The sequence below is a fragment of the Miscanthus floridulus genome, chromosome 15, assembly GCF_019320115.1.
Source record: "Miscanthus floridulus cultivar M001 chromosome 15, ASM1932011v1, whole genome shotgun sequence".
Classification (NCBI taxonomy): domain Eukaryota; kingdom Viridiplantae; phylum Streptophyta; class Magnoliopsida; order Poales; family Poaceae; genus Miscanthus; species Miscanthus floridulus.
Genome location: NC_089594.1, coordinates 68880155 through 68902946, shown reverse-complemented (window position 1 = coordinate 68902946; position 22792 = coordinate 68880155). Strand labels below are relative to the sequence as shown.

At 45.2% G+C, this 22792-nt stretch overlaps 1 protein-coding gene across 4 annotated transcripts; it reads right to left on the bottom strand.

Annotated features, from left to right (window-relative positions):
• Window positions 1–17274: 17274 nt before the first annotated feature.
• On the bottom strand, window positions 17275–18568 carry LOC136507871 (myb-related protein MYBAS2-like). Of its 4 annotated transcripts, none has more exons than XM_066502466.1 (3): window positions 18200–18568; window positions 17948–18077; window positions 17275–17860 (listed from the first exon to the last, which is right to left on the bottom strand). In XM_066502466.1, the coding sequence occupies exons 1-3, from the start codon at window positions 18327–18329 to the stop codon at window positions 17389–17391; spliced, it is 732 nt and encodes a 243-aa protein (XP_066358563.1). In that variant the 5' UTR covers window positions 18330–18568; the 3' UTR covers window positions 17275–17388. The 4 variants fall into 4 exon arrangements, with proteins under 4 accessions (XP_066358563.1, XP_066358564.1, XP_066358565.1 ...); XM_066502467.1 differs by having other exon boundaries at window positions 18209–18563; XM_066502468.1 differs by having other exon boundaries at window positions 18267–18563.
• Window positions 18569–22792: the final 4224 nt, after the last annotated feature.

Here is a 22792-nt window from a genome sequence, read left to right as displayed (position 1 = left end):
AGGCTTCGAGGTACTAAGCAAGGGTGAAGGGCAAGCGACGGCTTGGCGGCCGAAGAACCTAGCTAGGGTGAAGAAGGAAGTACTTGCATTTAGTTGAGGTACTAATCAAACTATGATGGTCATATTGATGTGGAGGATCAAGTCTATATTGGACAAAGTGTTGGAAGTGACTTGATGCATTTAGAATTATTTATATTTAATGAATGGAATCAAGTCACGTGCTCAAGATGGCTATGCTCAAGTGAAAAAGATCAAAGTTGACATGTTAGCACCCTCACTTGTTGAAGATTGAAATACACGGCTTCGGTTAAAAGAGAACAACTCAAAAGGTTTAAATTCGTTATACTTTTAAATTTGAGTTAGTAGGAATGCCGTACTATTAAGAGGGATGCATCATGTTGATAGATAATGTTTCATAAGTGCTCAAGCCAACCCATGTGAGTTTTGAGTGTTTGAGAGACAAAAGAGCTAACCTGTTTTTTGCTGTTTCTGGCAATACCGGATACCGAACGTGTCCGGTATTTACCCAGCAATGGTAAAATTGTTGTTCTCGAGTTGATTCATTGGCAGTTCCGACATGAGTCGGATGGTCTGACGTCTCGTGCTTAACTGACTTGGAGTCTTAACTGTTCTGGTCATACCGGACGTGTCCGGTATTCATACCGGACATGTTGTCTGATATTCATACCGAACGTGTCCGATATGGACGGCCAGAGCCCAATGGCTATTTTTCAAATGTGTTGAGGGTCGGGAGTTTCGGCGTTCATTGGGAGTTCCGATGCCTCACAATGACACTATAACCCAGTTACGTGTCCGGTATGACAACAGCTATAAAATGACTAATTTTTCAAGGGGGCTATAAATACCCCCCAAGCCTCCACCTTTGGAGGCTGCTGATTCTGCTGATACACATACACATTTTTAAGCCTTGCCAACTCTCTCAAACCCTCTTTTAGTGAGTGTGTGATCCAAATCGCAAAATCCACTTGTGGGTTAAGAGAGAATTTGAAAAAGAGAGAAAGCCACCACTTGAGCACTTGTGCATATTGTCTATTTCATGATTTGCATTTGTTACTATTGGACTCTTCAATCCTAGACGGTTAGGCGTCAGTCGGAGAGCACCCGAGAGATTATGGTGTGCCTCGGAAAGTTTGTAACGGTCGATTCCGCCGCCTCGGAATCAACTAGTGGAAGGAGAAAAAGGAGTTGGAAAAGACTCTGGCTAGAGTGACCTTCGTGGTATCCTCTAGGGCTGACCTTCGCTGGGTCGCCCGCAGCCCCCTCAACGGAGAGTAGGACTCGAATGAGTCCGAACTTTGGTAAAACAAATATCGTGTCTCAATTCGTATTTCATTCGATATATGTGTTGCTCTAGCTCTTGTGTAGGTTCTCTGTGTATATTGTCATCTCTAGTAGGTGCCTGCAGTTTGGTTTGAAAATAGAAATCGAAAGGAGCAAGTTTGGGTCTGCTCTGCAGAAATCGTGTATAACGGATACGTCCGGTATTCATACTGGACATGTCCGGTATTAGAGCTCAGTGCTGAATATTATTTGATCTCTGTTCTAACTTTATGTTGTAGGATTATAGCTTGTAGATATATTCTTTATACCTTGTTTATTCTAGTGGCTAACTTGTGAGGGATAGTATTACTCTTAATTTGGAGTTTTCATTTTGAAAACTCCCTTTTCTAATTGTTTCCGCATTTAAAGATATTAATTTTCAGAAATGTCTATTCACCCTTCTCTAGACGACATCCTAGGTCCTTTCAATAGGCAAGAAAAGGTATGGTACTATGCTCTTTACACATGAGAAATGAAAGTGAACCTTTATATAGATGAGTTAATTTGAATGCACCTGCTTATTTTATTTTTCCTAGATAATCCTTGTCGTAACATGGAAGGATCCAAACAATAAACCGAGACAATCTGCACAGAACGGTAATATGTATCGATATATGGGTCATGAAATATGGTAAAAATGGAAAAGATAAAGTCAGTAAATACAGGTATATACGCTATGGAGAAACTGAATCATTTATTAGACTGAAATCAGGAATTGTTTTTATATGGCCAATATGAGTGAGTCCTTGTGTCAACGTACACACTACTAACTAAAAAATGTATAATACATAGTCTAAATATATGCATAAGGAACTGAATACTGCATGGACGTAGGATACACTGCACAACTGAATCTAAATTCAGAAAACCAGAACTGAATTTGATCATGTAAAACAGATGTAAACAATTAGCAATAAAAATTCAGGAGTGCAAGCTGAGAAGCATATCTATCTTGCTGCCTTTGCCCTTACAATGGGGTGCACAAACATAATATGCAACTATTAAGTTGGGTGTGCAACCCAAAAAGTGAAACATGAATAAGTTTACATTTTTAAGCTTACACGTACAGGAAATAACTTTGAGAATTTATGGAACGTTGCTTGCTCTGACCATCTGTAAATTAAGAAAGAAAAAGTGTGGATTGGACACTTTAAATTAACATACATGACTACATGAAGGTTGACTGTGAATGGCTTACACAGTCTACTGGGAAAGTTAGTGGTCTGTGAAGCACAGAAATACATAATAAACTTTATTTCTCTCATCGAAGCATGCTATTAATTTACAGGTATGTAGAAGGATTAAAGCTTACATGTCAGAATGAATGCAGAAGGCTGTATATTTATATGGCCAACTGTATTCACTACCGGAGACGGCTTCTTTTCCGAGTGTCCCAGACTTTGTCGAGTGCTTTTTATCGGACATTCGGTAAAGAGGCTGTTTGTCGAGTGCCAGAGAGAAAGCACTCGGCAAATAACTAGCACTTGGCAAAGAGGTGGAGCACTCGACAAACAATAACATTCGGCAAAGAGGTGGTTTGCCGAGTGCTCGGCACTCGGCAAACCAGAACAGTCGGCAAAGGGACGCCTCCGTTAACGGCCGGCAGCCGCTGTTAATCCTTTGCCGAGTGTCTTTTCCTGACACTCGGCAAAGAGGCTCCTTTGCCGAGTGTCATTTTTTGACACTCGGCAAACCATATTTTTTTTCACTTTTAACCTCCAAACTTTTTCTGCAGTCCTCATACAATACCTGGTACTCCATGTTCCAATGTGGCACATTTCTCGAACTTTTTCTATATTTCTTTAATTTATTTTATTTAATTGAATTTCCTTGGATAATTCAAATTATAACTGCTAGTCATTCGAATAATGAAAAAAATGATATTCATGTTATTTAGTATAATATGAGGCCGTATCCAGGAACAGACCACCAATTTTGAACATCTTGTTCACGAAACATGACCACGAACTTGCGGTCGAGTTGTTTTTAAATTCTATAAAAATCAAATGAAGTCCGAAAATCATGGAACTTCTCAAGATGTCAAGATATCATATGTGGAAGGCTATGATAAAAAATTGAGAAGATTTCACACAAGTTGTCACGTATGATGCTTGCAAACCGAAGAATCTCCGAAGAAGTTTCATGATTTCGTGAGGAGGCTGACGAGGTGGCAAGCATCGTACGTGACAAACTTGCGCGAAAACCTCCTCAATTTTTTATCACTAGCCTCCACAAATGATATCTTGACATCTTGACAAGTTTCATGATTTTCGGACTTCAGTTGGCTTTTTATAGAATTTAAAAATAACTCGACCGCAAGTTCGTTGTCATGTTTCGTTAACAAGATATTCGAAATTGGTGGTCTATTCCTGGATATGGCCTCACATTATACTAAATAACATGAATATCATTTTTTCATTCATTTTTTTTCATTATTCGAATGACTAGCAGTTATAATTTGAATTATCCTAAGAAAATTCAATTAAATGAAATAAATTAAAGAAATATAGAAAAAGTCTGAGAAATGTGCCACATTAGAACATGGAGTATCAGGTATTGTATGATAACTGCAGAAAAAGTTTGGAGGTCAAAAGTGAAAAAATATGGTTTGCCGAGTGTTAAAAAATGACACTCAGGACGACTGGCACTCGGCAAAGATTTTTTAAAATTTTTTAAAAAACCTATTTGCCGAGTGCCAGGCCAGGTGACACTCGGCAAAGAATTAAAAAAATTAAAAAAAAACCTTTGCCGAGTGCCAGATCGGGGCACTCGGCAAAGGGGGGATTTAACCCCGCCGGTTGGGCCGGCCCACACACACCGCACACACGCACGCGCCAGCGCCGCCGCCGCCACCGCCCGCGCCTGCGCCCACGCCAGCAGCCGTGCCTGCATCGCGCCGCCGGAGGAGGAGGAGAGGAGGAGAGGAGGAAGAAGGAGGAGAAGGAGGAAGAGAAGGAGGCCGCCGAAGCAACGGCTGCCTTCGCCCTCGCGCGCTCCTGCAGCGGCGCTACAGCAACGCCGTCGGGGTGCGACATAGCCCCGCAGCAGTGGCGACCCGCATCCGGCCATCTCGGTCGCCATTCTGCAGTGGTGAGCCCCTATGCCGTCTCCGCCTGATGGATGTGGATGCATGAATAGATTGAGATGTCCTGGTCAGGGTGCCTTTGTGGACGCTAGGTTATGGTGCATAGTTGCAAATCTGAGGTTTAGCATGGATGGATTGTGGACTGCATGGATTGATGTTTGTCATAAATTAATATAGCTTATGGAATATATTAGTAATGGGATATAGATCCTGAATTTGTAATCCCTAATCCTTGCTTATCCTGATTACGTTGCTAGGTGTTCCTTACATAATCTTATGCATGTCGGACCATCACGTCGTTCATATATATGTGCATGTCGGCCATTGTGTCAGTTGGTTTTCTTATAGGTTTTGGAAACCTCACCATGCAGGGGGAGGTGTTGCCAAAATTTTGTATTGACAGTTTTATGTTTCTTTTTTTTATAGAGAAGAGCCCGTCGGGGCAGAGCCGGAGTACCTCGGTGACCCCGATCGCCTTCCTCACCGCTACGGGTCTACCTGCACCGCGTCGCCTCACCACTGCACTAACCCACCACAGGCCCTGCTAGCCTGACTCCACCACCACCCTAGGTATAACCCCTCTTTCAGTATCATGGTCAGTAGATCACATAACCCAGTTAGGCGTCTCCCGTTCGAAAGAGATACGGTTAGAAATATGTAGATATTTCCATATCTAAAACCGTATCTGTTTCGAATTGTCCATGTTTTTTGGACAGCCCACGGATGCGTAGGTGGGGTTAGTTTCCATGGTCTGCTCTGATCCGAGATAGAGTTTCGACATCATCTCCCTTTTGTTTTCTGGATACACACTCTCCCTAGCAGGACGTGTATTTGTGGGGAGGTGCTGCCTGAAATTCTGTCTCGGATAGGAGTAGAGCATGGAAACTAACCTCATCTATGGATCTACGCATGAGATTATGACCTATCCTCACCTATTAGATAGTAGGAACGTCGTGTAGATGCAAATTGATGTTTATATTACTCGCCGCTATATATGTTAGAGGATGGAGGACTGTGAGTGGATGTACACGGGCCGCGCAAGTCAGGGTTAGGTCACCAATGAATGGATCAACAAGACCGATGCTTTCTTGGAACGGGCATTTGGCGTGTGAAGGGTCGAGATGGCAGGACTAGAGGGGGGGGTGAATAGTCTTTTCTAAAATTAATCGCGTCGGCTAACCGATACAAATGCGGAATTAAAACTATCGGTCTAGCCAAGACTATACCCCACTATATATGTTCACTAGCACTTTGCAAAGATAACAATTATGCAACAAAGGTGCCGGGCTAGCTAGAGCTCTCCTAAACAATTCTAGGAGCAAGGTTACACAAACCTATGCCACTAGTACTTTGAGCAACAAGGAAGCTCCTATACATGCTAGTAAGCAAAAGCACAAAGCTAACTAAGCTCACTAGCAATGCTCAATAACAAGGCAACCAATGCCTAATTAGAGAGCGCAAATACTTAGCTACACAAACTAAGCAATGTGACTAACAAGGTTACTAAAACCTAAATTAGCCATGCAATGGAGCTACTTCTATGCTACACAAGCAAGAAGGTAATTAGCAAGCTACACAAGCTATCTAATTACAAGAGCAACTACACAAGCTTAATGTGTATAAAAGTAATTGCAAGCTTGTGTAATGGGGATGCAAACCAATAGGGAAGAACAAGGTTGACACGATGATTTTTCTCCCGAGGTTCACGTGTTTGCCAACACGCTAGTCCCCGTTGTGTCGACCGCTCACTTGGTGGTTCAGCGGCTAATTAGCATCACCCGCTAAGCCCGCACATCGAGCGCCGCTAAGAACCTACCCCTTGAGTGAGGGTAGCTCAATGACACGCTTTACTAGAGTTGCTCTTCACGGCTCCCGCTGGGCGAGCACAATGCCCCTCACAAGCACTTCTCCGAAGTGCCGCACAAGCTTCTTGCGCGCTTCGACGGAGACCACCACCAAGCCATCTAGGAGGTGGCAACCTCCAAGAGTAACAAGCACCATCGGCTTGCAACTCGATCACCTAGTGCCACTCGATGCAACCTCACTGATGCAATCGCACTAGAATCGCTCACTCACACAATTCGAATGATCACTATCAAGTATATATGTGATAGGAGGGCTCCCAAGCACTCTCAAGCATGGACACAAAGTCCCCTAAGGTGCTCAGCACCAGCCATGGCCGAAGGCCACTTCTATTTATAGCCCCAAGGGCTAAACTAGCTATTACCCCTTCACTGGGCAACGGTCGGGCCGACCGGACGCTCCGGTCGTGTTGACCGGACGCTGGACCTCAGCGTCCGATCGCCCGCAGATGGCCACGTGTCCTGGTTCCAATGGTCACTTGACTTGACCGGACGTAGCAGCTTCAACTGACCGGACGCTGGTCCCTCAGCGTCCGGTCGTTTCCAGTAAGCTCCCAAGCATGACCGGACACGTCCGGTCGAACGCGATCGGACACAGCCAGCGTCCGGTCACACTCCTAGCCACTGCGTCACCAGTACGTCAGCCTGATCGGACGCAGCCAGCCAGCGTCTGGTGCTTTCAGACCCAGCGTCCGGTCAGTTGACCGACGCCAGCGTCTTCGCGACCAACTCGTTTTCACTTCTAACTTCTTCACCCTTGCTCCAATGAGCTAACCACAAGAATTTGCATCCGGCGCAATAGAAAATAGGCATTCCTATTTTCCCAAAAGCGCCGAATCTGAGGGACCCAAACCCATCTCACCCTTGCAAACACCACCTCCTTTGTAAATGTGCCAACACCGCCAAGTGTACACCACCATATGTATGTGTGTTAGCATTTTCACAATCATTTCCCAAAGGATGTTAGCCACTCAACTTGCCACGCCACTCGATCCTAGCGACAATGCAAAGTTAGATCACTCGAGTGGCACTAGATGACCAAATGGCAAACAAGTTTGCCCCTCTTGATAGTACGGCCATCTATCCTAAACCCAGTCATAAACTTCTCTACACACCTATGACCGGTGAAATGAAATGCCCTATGTTATACCTTTGCCTTGCGCATTCCATTCCATCTCCTCCAATGTCGATGCAACACATGCACCAACATGATCAACAATGATATGATCCACTTCATATCATCACGTGATCATATTGGTTCATCGATCTTGACTTCACTTGCTCTTCACCGTTGCCATCGTCCATCGGCGCCAAGTCTTGCTCAAGCTTCACCGCCACGCGGTCCATCACTCCAAAGCCTTCGACTTGCCCTTCATGCTTGCAACCGGTCCATCAAGCCAAGTCTTGTCTTGATCTTCTCTACCTTGATCACATGACTCAATGTCATGTCTCATGTGCATTTAAGCTCCTTCATCATCACATGTGTGAGCTTTATAACATCTCCAAGCCATTTTCACCTTCATGGCATATGTTGCTCACACACATGTACCTGTGGACTAATCACCTATGTATCTCACATAAACACAATTAGTCCACCTAGGTTGTCACTCAATTACCAAAACCAAACAAGGACCTTTCAGCGTGGTTGCTAAAGGAGCGAGTAAAATTTGTTGTCCCTGCAGCAAATGTGCAAATAGGAAAAGACAAACGAAGAAGGTCATGGGGGAACATCTTTGAAAGAATGGATTTATGACAGACTATACCCGGTGGGTCTACCATGGTGAAGCCGATCGTATGAGAGGGGAGATTGAAAGCATCTAGGCCCCTAGTTGGATTTCAGTGATTAATGTCAATACAAGATTACTATGACTAATGTGTGTTTTGCAGAGGCAATTGAGTTAGGTCATAATAATGGTGATCGATTGGGCAATCGAGATGGTCATGCCCCTACGATGGAAATCGTTTCAGTTTTCAAAGGATGGACGACAAGGTTAAGGATGACTAGTTCTAAGTGTCGATTGGAGTTGGAGAGACACTTAGAGTAGTTTAGGACTTTGTTTTTCCTTTGGCCGTACTATTAAGGGGGGTATGGACAGGTAGCTTGACCTAGTTAAGTCTAGTGAGTTAGGTGTGGTGCACACTTGTTTAAACTAGCTCTAGGTAGCTCCTATGAATGCCTAAGATCCTTTGGAGCAAACTTCATTCACATATGATCGAGAGTTGTAAGTGAATGAAGGGTCAAATGCTGACCAGACGCTGGCCCCAGGTGCGACCGGACGCTGGCCGTAGGGTCCGGTCAGTTCATTTGATCAGCTGTCTGTGTTCGGTGCGACCGGACGCTGAAGAGGTCAAGTGACCGGACGCTGAAAGGCAGCGTCCGGTCGACTCCAGTAAGGTTCCAGAGAAGGGAATCTGTGACCGAACGCGTCCGGTCAGTACTGACCAGACCCTAAGGGTTCAGCGTCCGGTCGAGTCCAGTAAGGGTCCAGTAAGGGTTTCATGCGACCGGACGCGTCCGTCAGTGCTGACCGGACCCTGCCAGCATCCGGTCAACTCATTTTTACTGGTTCGCGGGTTGAACTGACCGGAGCGTCCGGTCAACACAACCGGAGCGTCCGGTCACCCCGCAGAAGCTCATAACGGTTCGTTTTTTAGGCTGTCTTATGAATAGAAGCTCCACTCGTGTGTGGAGTTACTTTTGCTCATTCTAACAGCTGAGGAACATGTTTGTGAGTGCCAAGAAGAGCAAGGTCCTAGTGAGGTGATTGAGATTTGAGAATCCAAGAGAGTAGCCTCATTAGTGAATCAAGAGTAGCCAAGTGTGCATCCATCTTCTCATTAGGCTTCGCGTGGTCAAGTGAGAGTTCAGTGCTTGTTACTCTTGGTGATCGCCATCACCTAGATGGCTTGGTGGTGGTTGGGAGCTTGGTGATCACCCGGCGGAGCTTGTAGGGTGACCCAACTCAAGTTGTGAGTGGCTTTGGGTGATTCGCCACGATGGAGTGTCGAAGAATCAACCCATAGAGAGCACTTGATCCTTGCGCGGATCAAGGGGGAGCTACACCCTTGCGCGGGTGCTCCAACAAGGACTAGTGGGGAGTGGCGACTCTCCTGATACCTCGGTAAAACATTGCCGCGTTCCTCTCTCTCTCTTTACTTTGAGCATTTACTTTGAGTATTTACTTTGTGCAATTCAATACTTGTTGTTACATTCATATAATTGCCATGCTAGAGTAAGTTTGGAACATAGGTTGTAAGTCCTTTGTGCGTTAGTTTGATAGAAACACTTTTCTAGGCATAAGGGGTTAATTGGGCTATCCGTAGGATTTGATTATTGCAAGAAAATTTAGAATTAGCCCAATTCACCCCCCCTCTTGGGCATCTTGATCCTTTCAGAGGTGGTGAGACCACATGTCGAGGACTATGATGCTGATGCCAGGGTAGCAGACATGTTAAATGACTATCATGAGGCACAGTTCGCTTGAAGGACGTATGGAGGAGGAGCTAGAGGCAACCAGCAAAGGTGTTCTACGACATGTTTGCCGCGGCATAGAAACCCCTTCATGGCCAGACAAAGGTTTCTCAACTGGATGCCATTGGACGCATAATGGTGTTAAAGTCCTAGTATAGCCTGAGTCGAGACGCCTTTGATGGTATGTTGATAGTTATTGGCAACCTGCTTCTAGAGGGTCACCTTCTGCCAAAGAGCATGCACGAGTCACAGAAACTCCTTCGTGCACTTAAGATGCTGCATGAGGAGATACATGCTTGCCCTAAGGGGTGTGTCCTATTTAGGAAAGAATACGTAGAAGCAAAGTACTGTCCAAAGTGTAAATCCTCTAGGTTCCTACGGCACCTTCCGTTCATACCGAGGATCCAATGGCTATACATGATCGAGGAATCCATGAAACAGATGACAATGCACAAAAATGACAACCTGATACAATCCTGACTAGGATGGTACATGCATCCGATGGTGAAGCATGGACCCACTTTGATGGCATTCATCATGAGAAAGCTAAAGAGGCTTGTAATGTATGTGTTGCACTAGCAACAGATGGGTTCAATCCTTATGGAATGATGGCTGCCCCATACACATGTTGGCCCGTGTTCGTTATCCCCCTCAATCTCCCCCCCCTGGAGTATGCTTTCAACGACAGAATGTATTCTTGTCGTTGATAATTCCTAGACACTTGGGGAATAATATGGGTGTGTTCATGGAGCCTGTGATTAATGAATTGGTCCATGCTTGGGAGGAAGGGGTATGGACATACTACCGAGCTACAAAGAAAAACTTCAAAATGCATGTTTGGTATCACTACTCCCTACATGACTTCCTGGCGTATGGGATATTCTGCGCCTGGTGTGTTCATGGGAAGTTCCCATGCCCAATATGCAAGGAAGGTCTGAGGTTCATTTGGTTGTAGAAGGGTGCAAGTATTCATCATTCAACAAACATCGGCAATTCCTCCCTCTTGACCATGCATTCAGACAAGACATCAAGAACTTTACGAAAGGTGTCATAGTGACAGACCCTGCACCACCGATAATGACTAATGCCATGGTTCGTGAACAGATAGATGGTCTCGTGGTCAATCCAGAAGGTGGTTTTGTGGGATATGGAGAGCAACATATGTGCACTCATAAGTCAGGCTTGACTTGGCTCCCCTATTTTGATGACCTTCTCCTTCCACACAAGATTGATGTAATGCACACTGAAAAGAATATCGTCGAGGCACTTTGGGCAACAATCATGGATATTCTTGACAAGTCAAAGGACAACGTTAAGGCTAGAGTGGATCTGGCAACGTTATGTGATAGACCAAACCAACATATGAAGCCTCCTAGTCACGACAAGACATGGAGAAGGCCTAAGGCCGATTTTGTCTTGAGCAAGCCCCAAAGGAGGGAAGTACTAAAATGGATCCAGACGTTAATGTTCTCTGATGGGTATATAGCTAATCTGAGGAGGGGAGTGAACTTATCTACTATGCGAGTCTTAGGGATGAAGAGTCATGACTACCACATATGGATTGAGCGGCTTCTTCCGACAATGGTTCGAGGGTATGTCCCTAAGCATGTCTGGCTAGTGCTGGTAGAGTTGAACTATTTCTTTCGTCAGCTTTGTGCCAAGGAGTTATCTTGGACCGTGATTGCTGACTTGGAAAGAATGGCACCTGTGTTGCTCTGTAAGTTGGAGATGATCTTTCCACCCGGCTTCTTCAATCCAATACAGCATTTGATTTTGCACCTCCCGTATGAGGCACGAATGGGGGGGGGGCATGCAGGGCCGTTGGTGCTATCCAATCGAGAGATGTCTAAAGGTTCTTCGAAAGAAATGTAGAAATAAATGCAAAATCGAGGCTTCCATTGCAGAGGCATATATTCTAGAGGAGGTGGCGAACTTCACAACAACATACTATGGTGACAACCTCCCTAGCATGCATAATCCACCCCCTCGTTACAATGCTGGTGAAAATGAATCGAACCTTAGCCTTTTCCAAGGGCAACTCGAAAGTACAAATGCATCAACCCCCAAGACCTTGAATCATGAAGAGTAGCGCCATATCATGCTATATGTGTTGACCAACCTTGATGAAGTGGCGCCATACATGCAGTAAGTTCTCAACGAACTTGTTAAATACGCCGTCACTATTCTACATCCAACCCCCTTGTTTCTCGTTGGTACAGGGAATTTCTTCATGAATTCTAGCGTCAATCAAGGGATCCTACCCCGCAGCAGGTAGATAGATACCCTTCTTAGACAGGGTGCGGGAAATGGAATGCCCGATTTTATTTCTTGGTTCAAACGGAAGGTACCGTCCAATTTAGCTCGTACTTAGTTTGACATTCCGAGTTACTCGTACGTGCTAATAATATAACCATGTATCCTGCTTGAGCTTGCAGGGCTAGAGGGATGCGTCTATGTGTGCCGAGTTGAGACAGGTTGCCGATGGCTTTGCCTATAGGGTCAGGTCATTTTCCAGTTATGACGTGAATGGATATCGCTTTCGCACAACAAGCTACGAGCAGAGTCGGCCCAATCGAAGAACTACAAGTTCTGGAGTTTTTATGCCCGGCGTTGATGAGGTCGAGTATTATGGAAGAATTGAAGAAATATACGAACTCAAGTTTCATGGTTCCAAACCTTTTAATCCTGTCATATTCAAATGCCATTGGTTTGATCCTAAAGTAACGAGACGGACATATTCTAATCTTGGGCTAGTCAAAATTCGACAGGATTCCGTCTTACCAGGAGACGATGTCTATATTGTGGCCCAACAGGCCACACAAGTTTATTATCTCCCATATGCGTGTCAAACCAAAAGTCATCTTAAGGGTTGGGATATTGTGCACAGGGTATCGCCACACGGTAAAGTGCCTGTCCCAAACGATGAAGATTACAACTTAGACCCAAACACATATGACGGAGAGTTCTTTCAAGAAGAGGGACTAGAAGGGAGGTTTGAGATAGACTTAACCGAAGCGATCAGAATGGAAGTAGACAATAAAACGGTTATTGAAGAGGACGCTGGAGATGAGGTGCAAAATGTGAAGGACTTACAAATGCTTGAGCGATTACATTTAGACAATGACAATGACAACATTGCTCATTCGGATAGTGTTGATTATTTCAACATGATTGATAGTGATGATGAGACTTATGATCCAGCTAATCCCGATCATGAAGATTATTTCTAATACATGTAATACTATGTTATTTTGTAATTATGTTTTGTTTATTTTGCATCTCTTTCTAAGTACTTCTTGTTTATCTGTGCATATATATTGGTTTACTCTTTTTAATTGCAGGTGATTGAACAAAGATGGTGGGCGGTGGGATGAGGAAGCTAGGTGATGATACTTGTGGTTGTTAATGGTAGTTCTATTTGCAATTGTGGTTGTAGATATGGAGCACTTGGATTACTTGTGAACTTATTGATATTGTGAGACATGTGACATTTGTGATATATATGTGGTGTTGGTGATATATATGTGTTGTTGATGATATATATGTGATGTTGGTGATGTTTGTTATATATATCTTCTGTTTATTTGGATGGAATGTAAAAAACAAATGAAAAATGTTGTTTTCAGTCACTTTGCCGAGTGCAATGGCCATGACACTCGGCAAAGTGACGACCTGAGAACATGTCTGGGAATATGCTTTGCCGAGTGCATAGGCTATTGCACTCGGCAAACATCACAGATTTGCCGAGTGCCACGGGCCAGACACTCGGCAAAGGTTGCCTATTTGTTGAGTGTCTTGACGGTGGCACTCGGCACAGTGGCCACCTTTGTCGAGTGTCTGAGTCAACGGTGCTCGACAAAGAGGCGACCTTTACTGAGTGCTGGACCTTGACACTCGGCAAAGCCGCCTGTCACGGTGGTGCTCGCCGTCACGGTAACTTTTCTTTGCCGAGTGCCCGATAAAGTGTACTCGGCAAAGAGGTCTTTGCCAATAAACTGTTTACCGAGCGCCCTTTGCCGAGTGTAACACTCGGCAAAGGCTTTGCCGAGTGTATATCGGCCTTTACCGAGTGCCAAGCTGAATCTGGTAGTGATTTTACATGTTCCATGGCTCTTCCAAGAATCGCAAGCAGCAATGCAGCAACAACGATGGAACCTGCAAAAACAATAGGCAAATGGAAATGCAATCAAAGTCAGAACACAAATCCAACCAGGAGTTAAATAAACTCACATAGAAGAAAACGCATTAGAGCTGACAAATCCAAGTATCGGAGGTAATTAATCCACAGCGCTGATTGTGTTTTTTCAGCTAGAGATTTCTGAACGTTTCAGGTTTCGTCATCAGCACAAGATCTGTGGGACTTGCAGATTCATGAGGAATCCCCTGTTATTGGTACAGTTAATCTGTTGTCTGCTGAAATGCAAGTGCACGACCAATTTTATAAGTGAACAAAACTATACAAAGACATTTGAGGTCCAAATCTGAAGGAGACATATATGTTATTTTTCAAATAATTATGAAGGGAACATGAAAGTATAGTTCAGCATGTATATATTTTATAACCATGTACGAAACTGAACCAGAGGAAGTCATGTAAGAAACAATCTGCCAAAATTTAGAGGTAGCTAAATGCGGCAGCCAATCGTGAATCAACCGCCGCCACTGCGCGCAAAAATGAAATCCTACCGGAGGTGGAAGAACTGGGCGAACTGGTCCCTATAGACGAGAATCGTTCTTGTCCCAACCTATGAACTAACCAAGCACTAATCCAGCAAACGTAAAAAAATACAGGCATTCACATGAGCAAGAGGGTTATGAACAGGCGGCTCACCATGGAGGCGATGTACTACTCGAACGATTCTCGGCACCTGTGGTACAGCTGCTGCGAGTAGTCGTGAGGCGGCCTCAGCGTGCACATGCTGTATATCTTCCTGCGACAAGATGTTGAGAACGGTAGATCAGAGCCGGATCGATGCGGGAAACCCTAGCGCCGCCGCGAAGAAGACGGCGTAGGCGACGAGGACGCCGGCACCGTGCGCGTCGAGCATCGTGAGGAATGAGATCCGGGAGGGAGAGGGCGCGGAGGGGGAGATGCGGCGGTGGGGCGACGTGCCGCCGCCGTCGGCGCAGAGCACTGTGAGGGTCACCGCTGCCGCCATAGGTCCGGCCGCTACACGCGCTGAGGGCGCTACCGCAGCCTCAAGCCCCGCTGGCTGACGCACCGAGGACGCCGCTGGCGTGTGCGTCTACCACCACGAGGGCCGCGAGCCTCCGTGAGGAGAGAGATCCGGGATGGAGAGGGCACGGAGGAGATGCAGTGGTGGAGCGCGCGGAGGAGACATCGAGGGAGTGGGGGAGTCGCGCGGGGTGGGAGGTGGCGTCGGACGTGAGGGGGAGGCAAAAAAAATTCGCACGGACGGACAGAGCGACTGACGCGAAATTTTGTCGCAAGGGGTAGGGGCGGACCAACGTAGCGACGATTGTCGTATGAAACAGTGGTCTTACTTTCTTTCTTTTTAGTTGCAGGAGATTGATGACGCACGTTATGGATGGTAAATAGTAAGTGAAGCAGAAAGGGAAAAAAGGAAAAACCCATAATTTTTCCTATCCCCATCAATGTTACCTCAGTCATTCATTATTTTCCTGGAAGCACCCTATGAAAGTATGGTTGGGTCCAGGTGGTTAAGCACTAGCCATTTATTCAATTAAAAGATGGCGTATGGTTAATTTGTTGCATACCAGTTTCACTAAAGTAGATGGCTACAAAATTCTCAATGCATGCCACTTATCATTACCTATTAATTCCCTTATCGCACTAACATTACTTTTTCCTTGCGTGCTTGACCTGCGAGGCTAACTCCTAATGTGCAAAACTAGCTTCTTATTGAATTCTAGTGCGAATTATTTTTTAATAAAGGAACAAGAAAAGAAAGAAAGGCAGCCCACTCAGTTTTTTCTCTTAACTTGTCTTCTCCATGCAAATTATAGACCCTGATAAATTGATAATTGTTTCATAGTACGATTTTATGAAAGGGCATATAAGCCAGTGATCTGCTTTCCACGAAAGAAACAGGCGGACTTTCCTTTCTGCTGCTGTTTCCGGTGTGTTTCAAAGTTTTTCTTATGGACTAGATTTGGTGTGCCTAGATCAAAATAATTGTGCCTCTATTTTGAATATATGGTTTGATGTGCACTTCTCTGGGTAACCCTTGAACACTTTGATGGACAGTTTATAGGTTTGGCTACACAAAAACTAAGACGTGTATTTATAGTGCCAAACACAGTAATTACCTCATTATTGTTACTAATACACTGTACTTCTGTTACTGTCATTGTCATTGAAAACCTTGGAAATGCAAGAATGTATTTTTCCCAGCTTTCATAAACCATACATGCTTATTCATTGATTTCATTGAAATCAAGGCTTGAGTTGAATCATTAATGGTTTTTACCTGATTGCAGAGAGAATATTTTTATAACTTGCACTTGTATTTAGAAGTCTAGTGCTTGTATAGTGATTTGACACTTACTTTGACCAAATTGTACCATGATTCCCATCTACTTGAATCCTCTCCTTGAGGTTATATTTTGTTATTTGGACTTCCATTCTTAATGGAAAATTTCTACTGTCTCTGTTACTATAAAAAAAGGGCAGACCCAGTGTCAGAGGCTTCCACATGAGTGGGGTCTGGGAAGGGAAAAACCGAGGCAAGCCTTTCCTCCCGCAAAATCTGCGGAGATGCTGCTTTAACCCACGACCTGGTGACTCAGTGAGACAGCTCTCACCACTGCACTAGGCCTACCCTTCTCTCTGTTACTATGTACTCTGAAATCAATTTCATCTGGGGGAACAAAATGAAAAGATGATTATAAGCAAGATGATTGGGATTTTACAGAAACTCATCTGAACTTAGGTTTTAGGCTGAGGAAAAAGTTGGAGCTAGTCCTTTGGCAACAGCTTTTTGTGCTTGATCAGACTATGGTACCTTTTCACCTTGAGACTTGGTGGCTCCTGAGAGCTGTCTTCTCTTTCCTAATACCATGACTTGCAAGTTGCCAAGTTGGTACAATGGAATAATACATCTTTTTTATAAAGGTAGGCAACTCTATCAGATCACTAATTTGGTATGTCAATTGGCTTCTTTTGGGTTAGTAGTTTTTGCTTGAGGCCATCAACCAGCTGATCCACTTGTACAAAACAACCTTCACTGTTTTTTATGGACGGGTTAAAAGTGAACTATATTTTCAACTGGGTGAGCTTAATGTTCACCTTAACAGTTGTTTCTTTGGACTGAAACTGTAAAATCATTCCAAGTTAAGACCATCTATATCAATTAACATTTATTCTTGGCTTCATGTCCAACAGAAAAGTCTCACAGGATAGCTAATTATACTGTGAGTAAACAGTACATAGTACCTTTGCCCTTGTATTCCATAGCATCAAGGACAAATTGAGATGATCTTGTCTTGCACACTAGATAGATACTATAGAATCATGCATAGAGCCATAGACCTGTAATTCTAAGCGGAGATAAATATTCAGATCCATGCTAAAGCTTGTTTCTACAAAAGCACTTCACTTCTGCTAGGTAGGTGTATAACTTAGTAATCTGACCCAATATATGGCATCAGAAGCAGGGGCCAACTCCTTCACTATAACTGAACTGTGGTGCCATCTTGATCTCATCATCAATCTTCCAGCACGCCTCTGGGTAGTATTCCCAGACAGTAGGTGGTGGCAGAGGTGTGGCAAGGCTGCTGCACACATTCTCGTTCCCTCCAACAAAGCCCACCTCCGAGGGCACCTCTGGCGCCTCAATTTCCATCCATATCTGGTCCATGGGATAGCCATCCATGTCCGGAGGGGTGCCCTTCAGGATGCTTGTGATGCAGCCACTGGCACCATGAAGCTCCTGTCCCTCAACTCCAATGGTTGATGGAGTATCTGGGTAGCCTGACTGGTAAGTCAGTGAAGATGAGGACGATGACGGAGACATGTTCCTCTTCCTCTCCTGTGCTTTCTTCCTCGTGTGTGTCCTCCAGTAGTTCTTGATCTCATTGTCAGTGCGCCCTGGCAAGCGGCGTGCTATCCTGGACCACCTGTTTAGGGGAAGTTATCGAACATGTCAATCAAATATTAGAGAAAACTGTCCTCTTGTTCTTTTGATTATCTTTTGGTGATCAGACCTGTTTCCCCACCGAGCGTGCAGCTCAAGGATGAGGCGCTCTTCATGGGGAGACATGCGCCCACGCTTGAGGCCAGGATGGAGGTAGTTGACCCAGCGCAGCCGGCAGCTCTTGCCTGTCCGGTTGAGTCCTGCATGAAGATACAGAAGGGGAGAGGGGAAGCAAGAATAGAGTCGGTTAGAGAGGTTGATACATGCTTTTGCGACTTAGCGCGATGACTTCAATTTAGCTACCTAATTTGTGGATCCCCACCCCTCAAACCTGATACTTCGGCAATGAAATCCCAACGACGTTCACCGAACAGACGGACAGTGCATACCAGTTGCAGGTCCTCCTGCTCTGTCCATGGCCCCTTGCGAGTCTCCTCTCTCACTGTCACCATATCGACCCTGCGATATGATGAAACTGCCCTAACGCTGCTCACTCCTACCTTGTATCGGCTGAGAGCCGGTCTTCTTGCTCTTCTTTCTCTGTGTGCTTGTTGGCTCCAGTTTCAGGATTATCTTGATGAAATCCAGTCTGTTTGGAAGGAAGAGGAGATGAAGAAGAAGAAGAAGCTAGTACAGAGAAGAGTACGCCACTTTGTCTTAGTTGCCTACTGGTTTGGTGGCTTTTGCCTCTCATTTATAGGTAAGAGAGGGGGAGGTCTTGGTGGCCAGGTGATGTGGTGGGTGTGATTTGGAGCTCCCTAAAGATCCTATATTCCACCATTGGGTTGCCCTCAGATTCTAACAGATAAAGTTGCTTTTTTAATTGGCTCATGCTGCGCATATTGTATTGCAAATTCATAGGTGTGCATGTTAGGACATCAGCTTTATTGACGTCTGTAATTTGCAGAGGTATTTTCTTGCTTTTTTGTTAATAAACTACAGTACACCATAAAAGTTAATTTTGTTTACCATTGATGTATTTTGAAATTATTGTCCCCGTATGTGTTATTCATAAATCTACCTGAAACTTAGCTTTGAGTTTCTTCATAGATCTTTGCTATGGTGAAGTCATTCTTGTCGAAGCTTTTCTGCATGTTAAAAGGCTACTACCTCCGTTCCAAATTATACTTAATTGTACTTCACTTTGGTTTTGCCCTGAATTAAACTTCTCTAACTTTGGCAAAAATTTACAAAAACATATTAACATGTACAAGTTGAAATAAAGGCACTATCAAACATATTTTATGATGAATTTAATGAACTAATTTGATATTGTAGATGTTGATGTAGAGAAGTTTTGAGCTAGGACAAAGCTAAAATGAAGAATATTTTGGACGGAGGAGTACATAGTGTACTACTAACTCCATACTTTTACTGGCTACTAGTTAATCCAGTTACTACTGACACTGGACTGGACCAGCATACAGTTAAAGAGCACTGGCCGTGTAGTTGAAAGTAAACTTTTTTTTGGTTTCATCAGGCGGAGACATTTTTTTTTTCCTGCCTAAGTAGTTCTTAAAGTCTCTATCACTGGTTCAAGCAAATACGGCAGAATTTTCTACTTTTGATATACTAGCGTTACAATAATATGATGCTTTCTGAAGGTATATGCTTGTTCCTTCTTTTATTTTCTTTCTTTACGTTTTGATGTGATTTTTTTTCTTCTTCTTCACAAAAGAAAAGTGCCTGTACTTATCAACTTTTTGGTGCTTTGATTATTGAACGACTATGCTTATTTCTATTTATCAATCAGACACATTGTACAGCTATTATGAAAGCAGATAGATATACAGATGCTATATATTCACTCTGTTTTTGCCAGCATGAAGTTGCCGCTTGGCTGTCATCATGTATCTTGAGTTCTCTTGCTGTCCAATTGGAAGATACTTGCTCATATATCAGAATTCCCTGTTTTCCCCCGTGTTATTATACATGAAACATACTATGTGAACAAGCTGGTTTACTAAGGCAAACGTGTAGCTAACATATTTACTTTCACTGGGCTGAACATTGGAATTCAGTAATGCATAATAATCGCCTGATAGGTGTTGGTTGCAACTCCATAAACTTGTGTTTTTTGAAATTTTGAATACGGTGACCAGTGTTGTATTTACAATGAAATTTCACTTTTTTGGTCCTTAATGCAGCTAGTGTATCATAGAAGTTCAGCAGGCTGATTATACTATTGAAAAAATGGGGCATCTTGGCAAAGTCACCATCTGGTTTCTTCCACATTTTTCTTCTTCTTCCTGCTATCCTGATTCCTGACGTGAGCACTAGCCTTTCTGCCACCCATTATCATTGGCACAGAGGACTCCATCCCTCCTTTTGTGTCAGCCATTATCAGAGGCACAGGAAAAAGATCTTACAAGTTTACTGCGCGCGCACAGCAGCACAAGCTGTCCTTGGAAAGGGGCGACCCTCGCTTGTCCCTCTAGAGCTGCTCGAGCCAGCAGCTGCCTCTGCCTGAGAGCAATCTTTTTCTTTTTCCTGTGAACCTGCGCGCAGGCCAGGCCAGGCCTCCTCAGCTGACCTTAGTTTTGTACAATGGCTCATCATTGTTGCTCTGCTCGTACAGGTGAAACGACGAGCGGGCAGCGTCTAAAGCTTCATTTCATGGATCGTCTTTTTTGAACGTTCGGTGGTGTCAGGTCCATTGGTCAAACTGAGCACAAGATGTCCTCCATTAGCTCCAAACTGGTAAATCATCTCTAGATTATGGTTTCTCGATTAAGAAACGTTTTGACTCTTGGTGGCACACAGAATGATTGTTTTGTGCGACTTGGGATTGTGCGTTCGTGTGTGTTAGGACACGCCGCTCCTTTTTTTCTGCCCAGCCCTAGTAGTAGTAGTTTGATTTGATACGGTGACAATCCCTCCCTGGGATCTTATCACCTCTCTGTTTCTGAGCAGTGACTGGTGATGAGTGGGGGGGAGGGCCTCCATAAGAAATCGCCTCGTCTGGGACCTAACTTCTCCATTATACTGTGCTGTGCATCTGTTTGTTTTCCTTTTCCTTGTTCTGAAAAGGGCCTTTTTCCCAGCAGGACAACTGATATGATGATTATTTTCCTGGCGCGCTTGTGTGTGACTGTGAGGCTCAGCTGAATTCGAAGATGAAGAGGAGACCACCACCGAGCTCAAGTAGCTGCGATCTGTGCTGTGCTGTGCTGTGGTGCAGTCCACTTTGGGGCTCCTGGCATGGGCATGGGGTTCTCGGCTTGGCTGCTCCCGTCCCACTACAAAGAAGCCCTTTATTTCGGTCGCATCGTTTGTGCTTGTTGTTTTGCTGCGCCCGGCCGCGGGTGGTCTCCCACCTGCGGCGGCCTGCCCTGCCCTGCCCGGCTGCGGCTTTGTCTGTCTGTGTGGGGGGTACTGGGCCGAGGGCCCGGGGGGCGGGGCGCCCCCTGCTTCTTCTCTTCCTCTCCCTGGCATTGGCAGCGGCAGCACCGCACCACCGTCAGGGTTGGTCGGCTCGCTCATCATCGGCGTGACGACGGCGGCGGAGTTGGTCCGTCTGGACCGTCCCTCGTCGATCTCGAGTGCCTCGTTGAAACCCAGCTAGCCCCTGGTGCCGTGCTGCCTCGTCGTCGTGCAGCTGCATGCAGCCGCAACAGCATCGCTTTGCTGACCCGCGCGCCTGGCTGCCGGCTCTTGCTTGACCTGGCTATAGCTAGCTAGCTGCCTGTGCGCCCTGCACTACACCACACAGGAACCCCCGATGTGCAAGCGCAACGAGCCACCGAGCTAGCTAGCCTCGTCAGTGGAGCGGCACGTACGCCGCCGTGCTGTTTGTGTTTGGGCGGACACGTTTTTACCGCGCCCGCCTTGGCCACCCATGTGCACTGTACAAAGAAAGGGAGAGATCGATCGCCGGCCGGCCGGGCGCCTGGGCCTGGCTGGGCACACAGCGTCGGAGTTAGTCAACTGTTCATCTTCTTTCTCCCTTTATCTGACACCGACTGTGCGCCCCCCCTGCTGATCGCTTGCTTTGCTTTAGTTCGCCATGATTTTTTCTCTGCTGCCCTGAGACGACTCTCTGAGTGAGCTGTGAGCGACTGCTCGAGGCCACAGGGGTCAGTGCGGCCATCAGTGCGCCCGCAGACCCCAGGCCGGCCTCTTTCCCTCGATCGCAGACCTTGCTTCTTTTTTGTTTAATGCTTGCGTGTGTGATCTTACTGATCCATGACCCGTCGATGATCCCATCCAGAGTAACGTATGTACGTACACTCGTCGTATATAAATTAAACACTGTCGCTGACCAGTGATGAAAGACCCTAATTAGCAGGCGTATGTAATGTGGTACAGTCGTGTCGCACCAAACGCCTATGCATGTATTTCTCGTTCCAGTCGTTTGATGTACTATGAATCGGAGAATTCCTTGTGTGCGTGCGTGCCCCGGCCTGTTCTTCTTTTGACGAAAATGTCTCGCTCCTTTTTAGATTTTTTGTTGACACTAACTAAAGCTAGTGACCTACGTACGTACGTGATCGATGTTCTCGAAAAAGTTATTCGGATGGCACTAAAGCTTTGCACTTGTTACTATTCTGCTTTACTAGCTACTTCCCTTTATTTTAATTTATTCCTTGTGTGTAGTCTAACATATAGTTGTGGCTGCAATTCAAGGGCTGGGCTCGTATCGCACGCACTAGCTAGCTACTTGTGTATGTTCACAGCCAGGGCAACGACGACATAGGAATTACGTCTGGAGCATGCATATTCGTTTGCTTAGCTATATATGGGCTTGTCGACGCAGCTGTAGTTTCCATCAGCTCATCAGCTGTGACACTTCCTTGGCAGCTGGATTCTCTCTCGCTCACACGTAGGAGTACAATAAGGGCAGCGTACGTGTCGATTAATTCTGTACATAAAACTCCTATCTTCTACGTACTCCTAATGAATGGCAGAGCTCCTG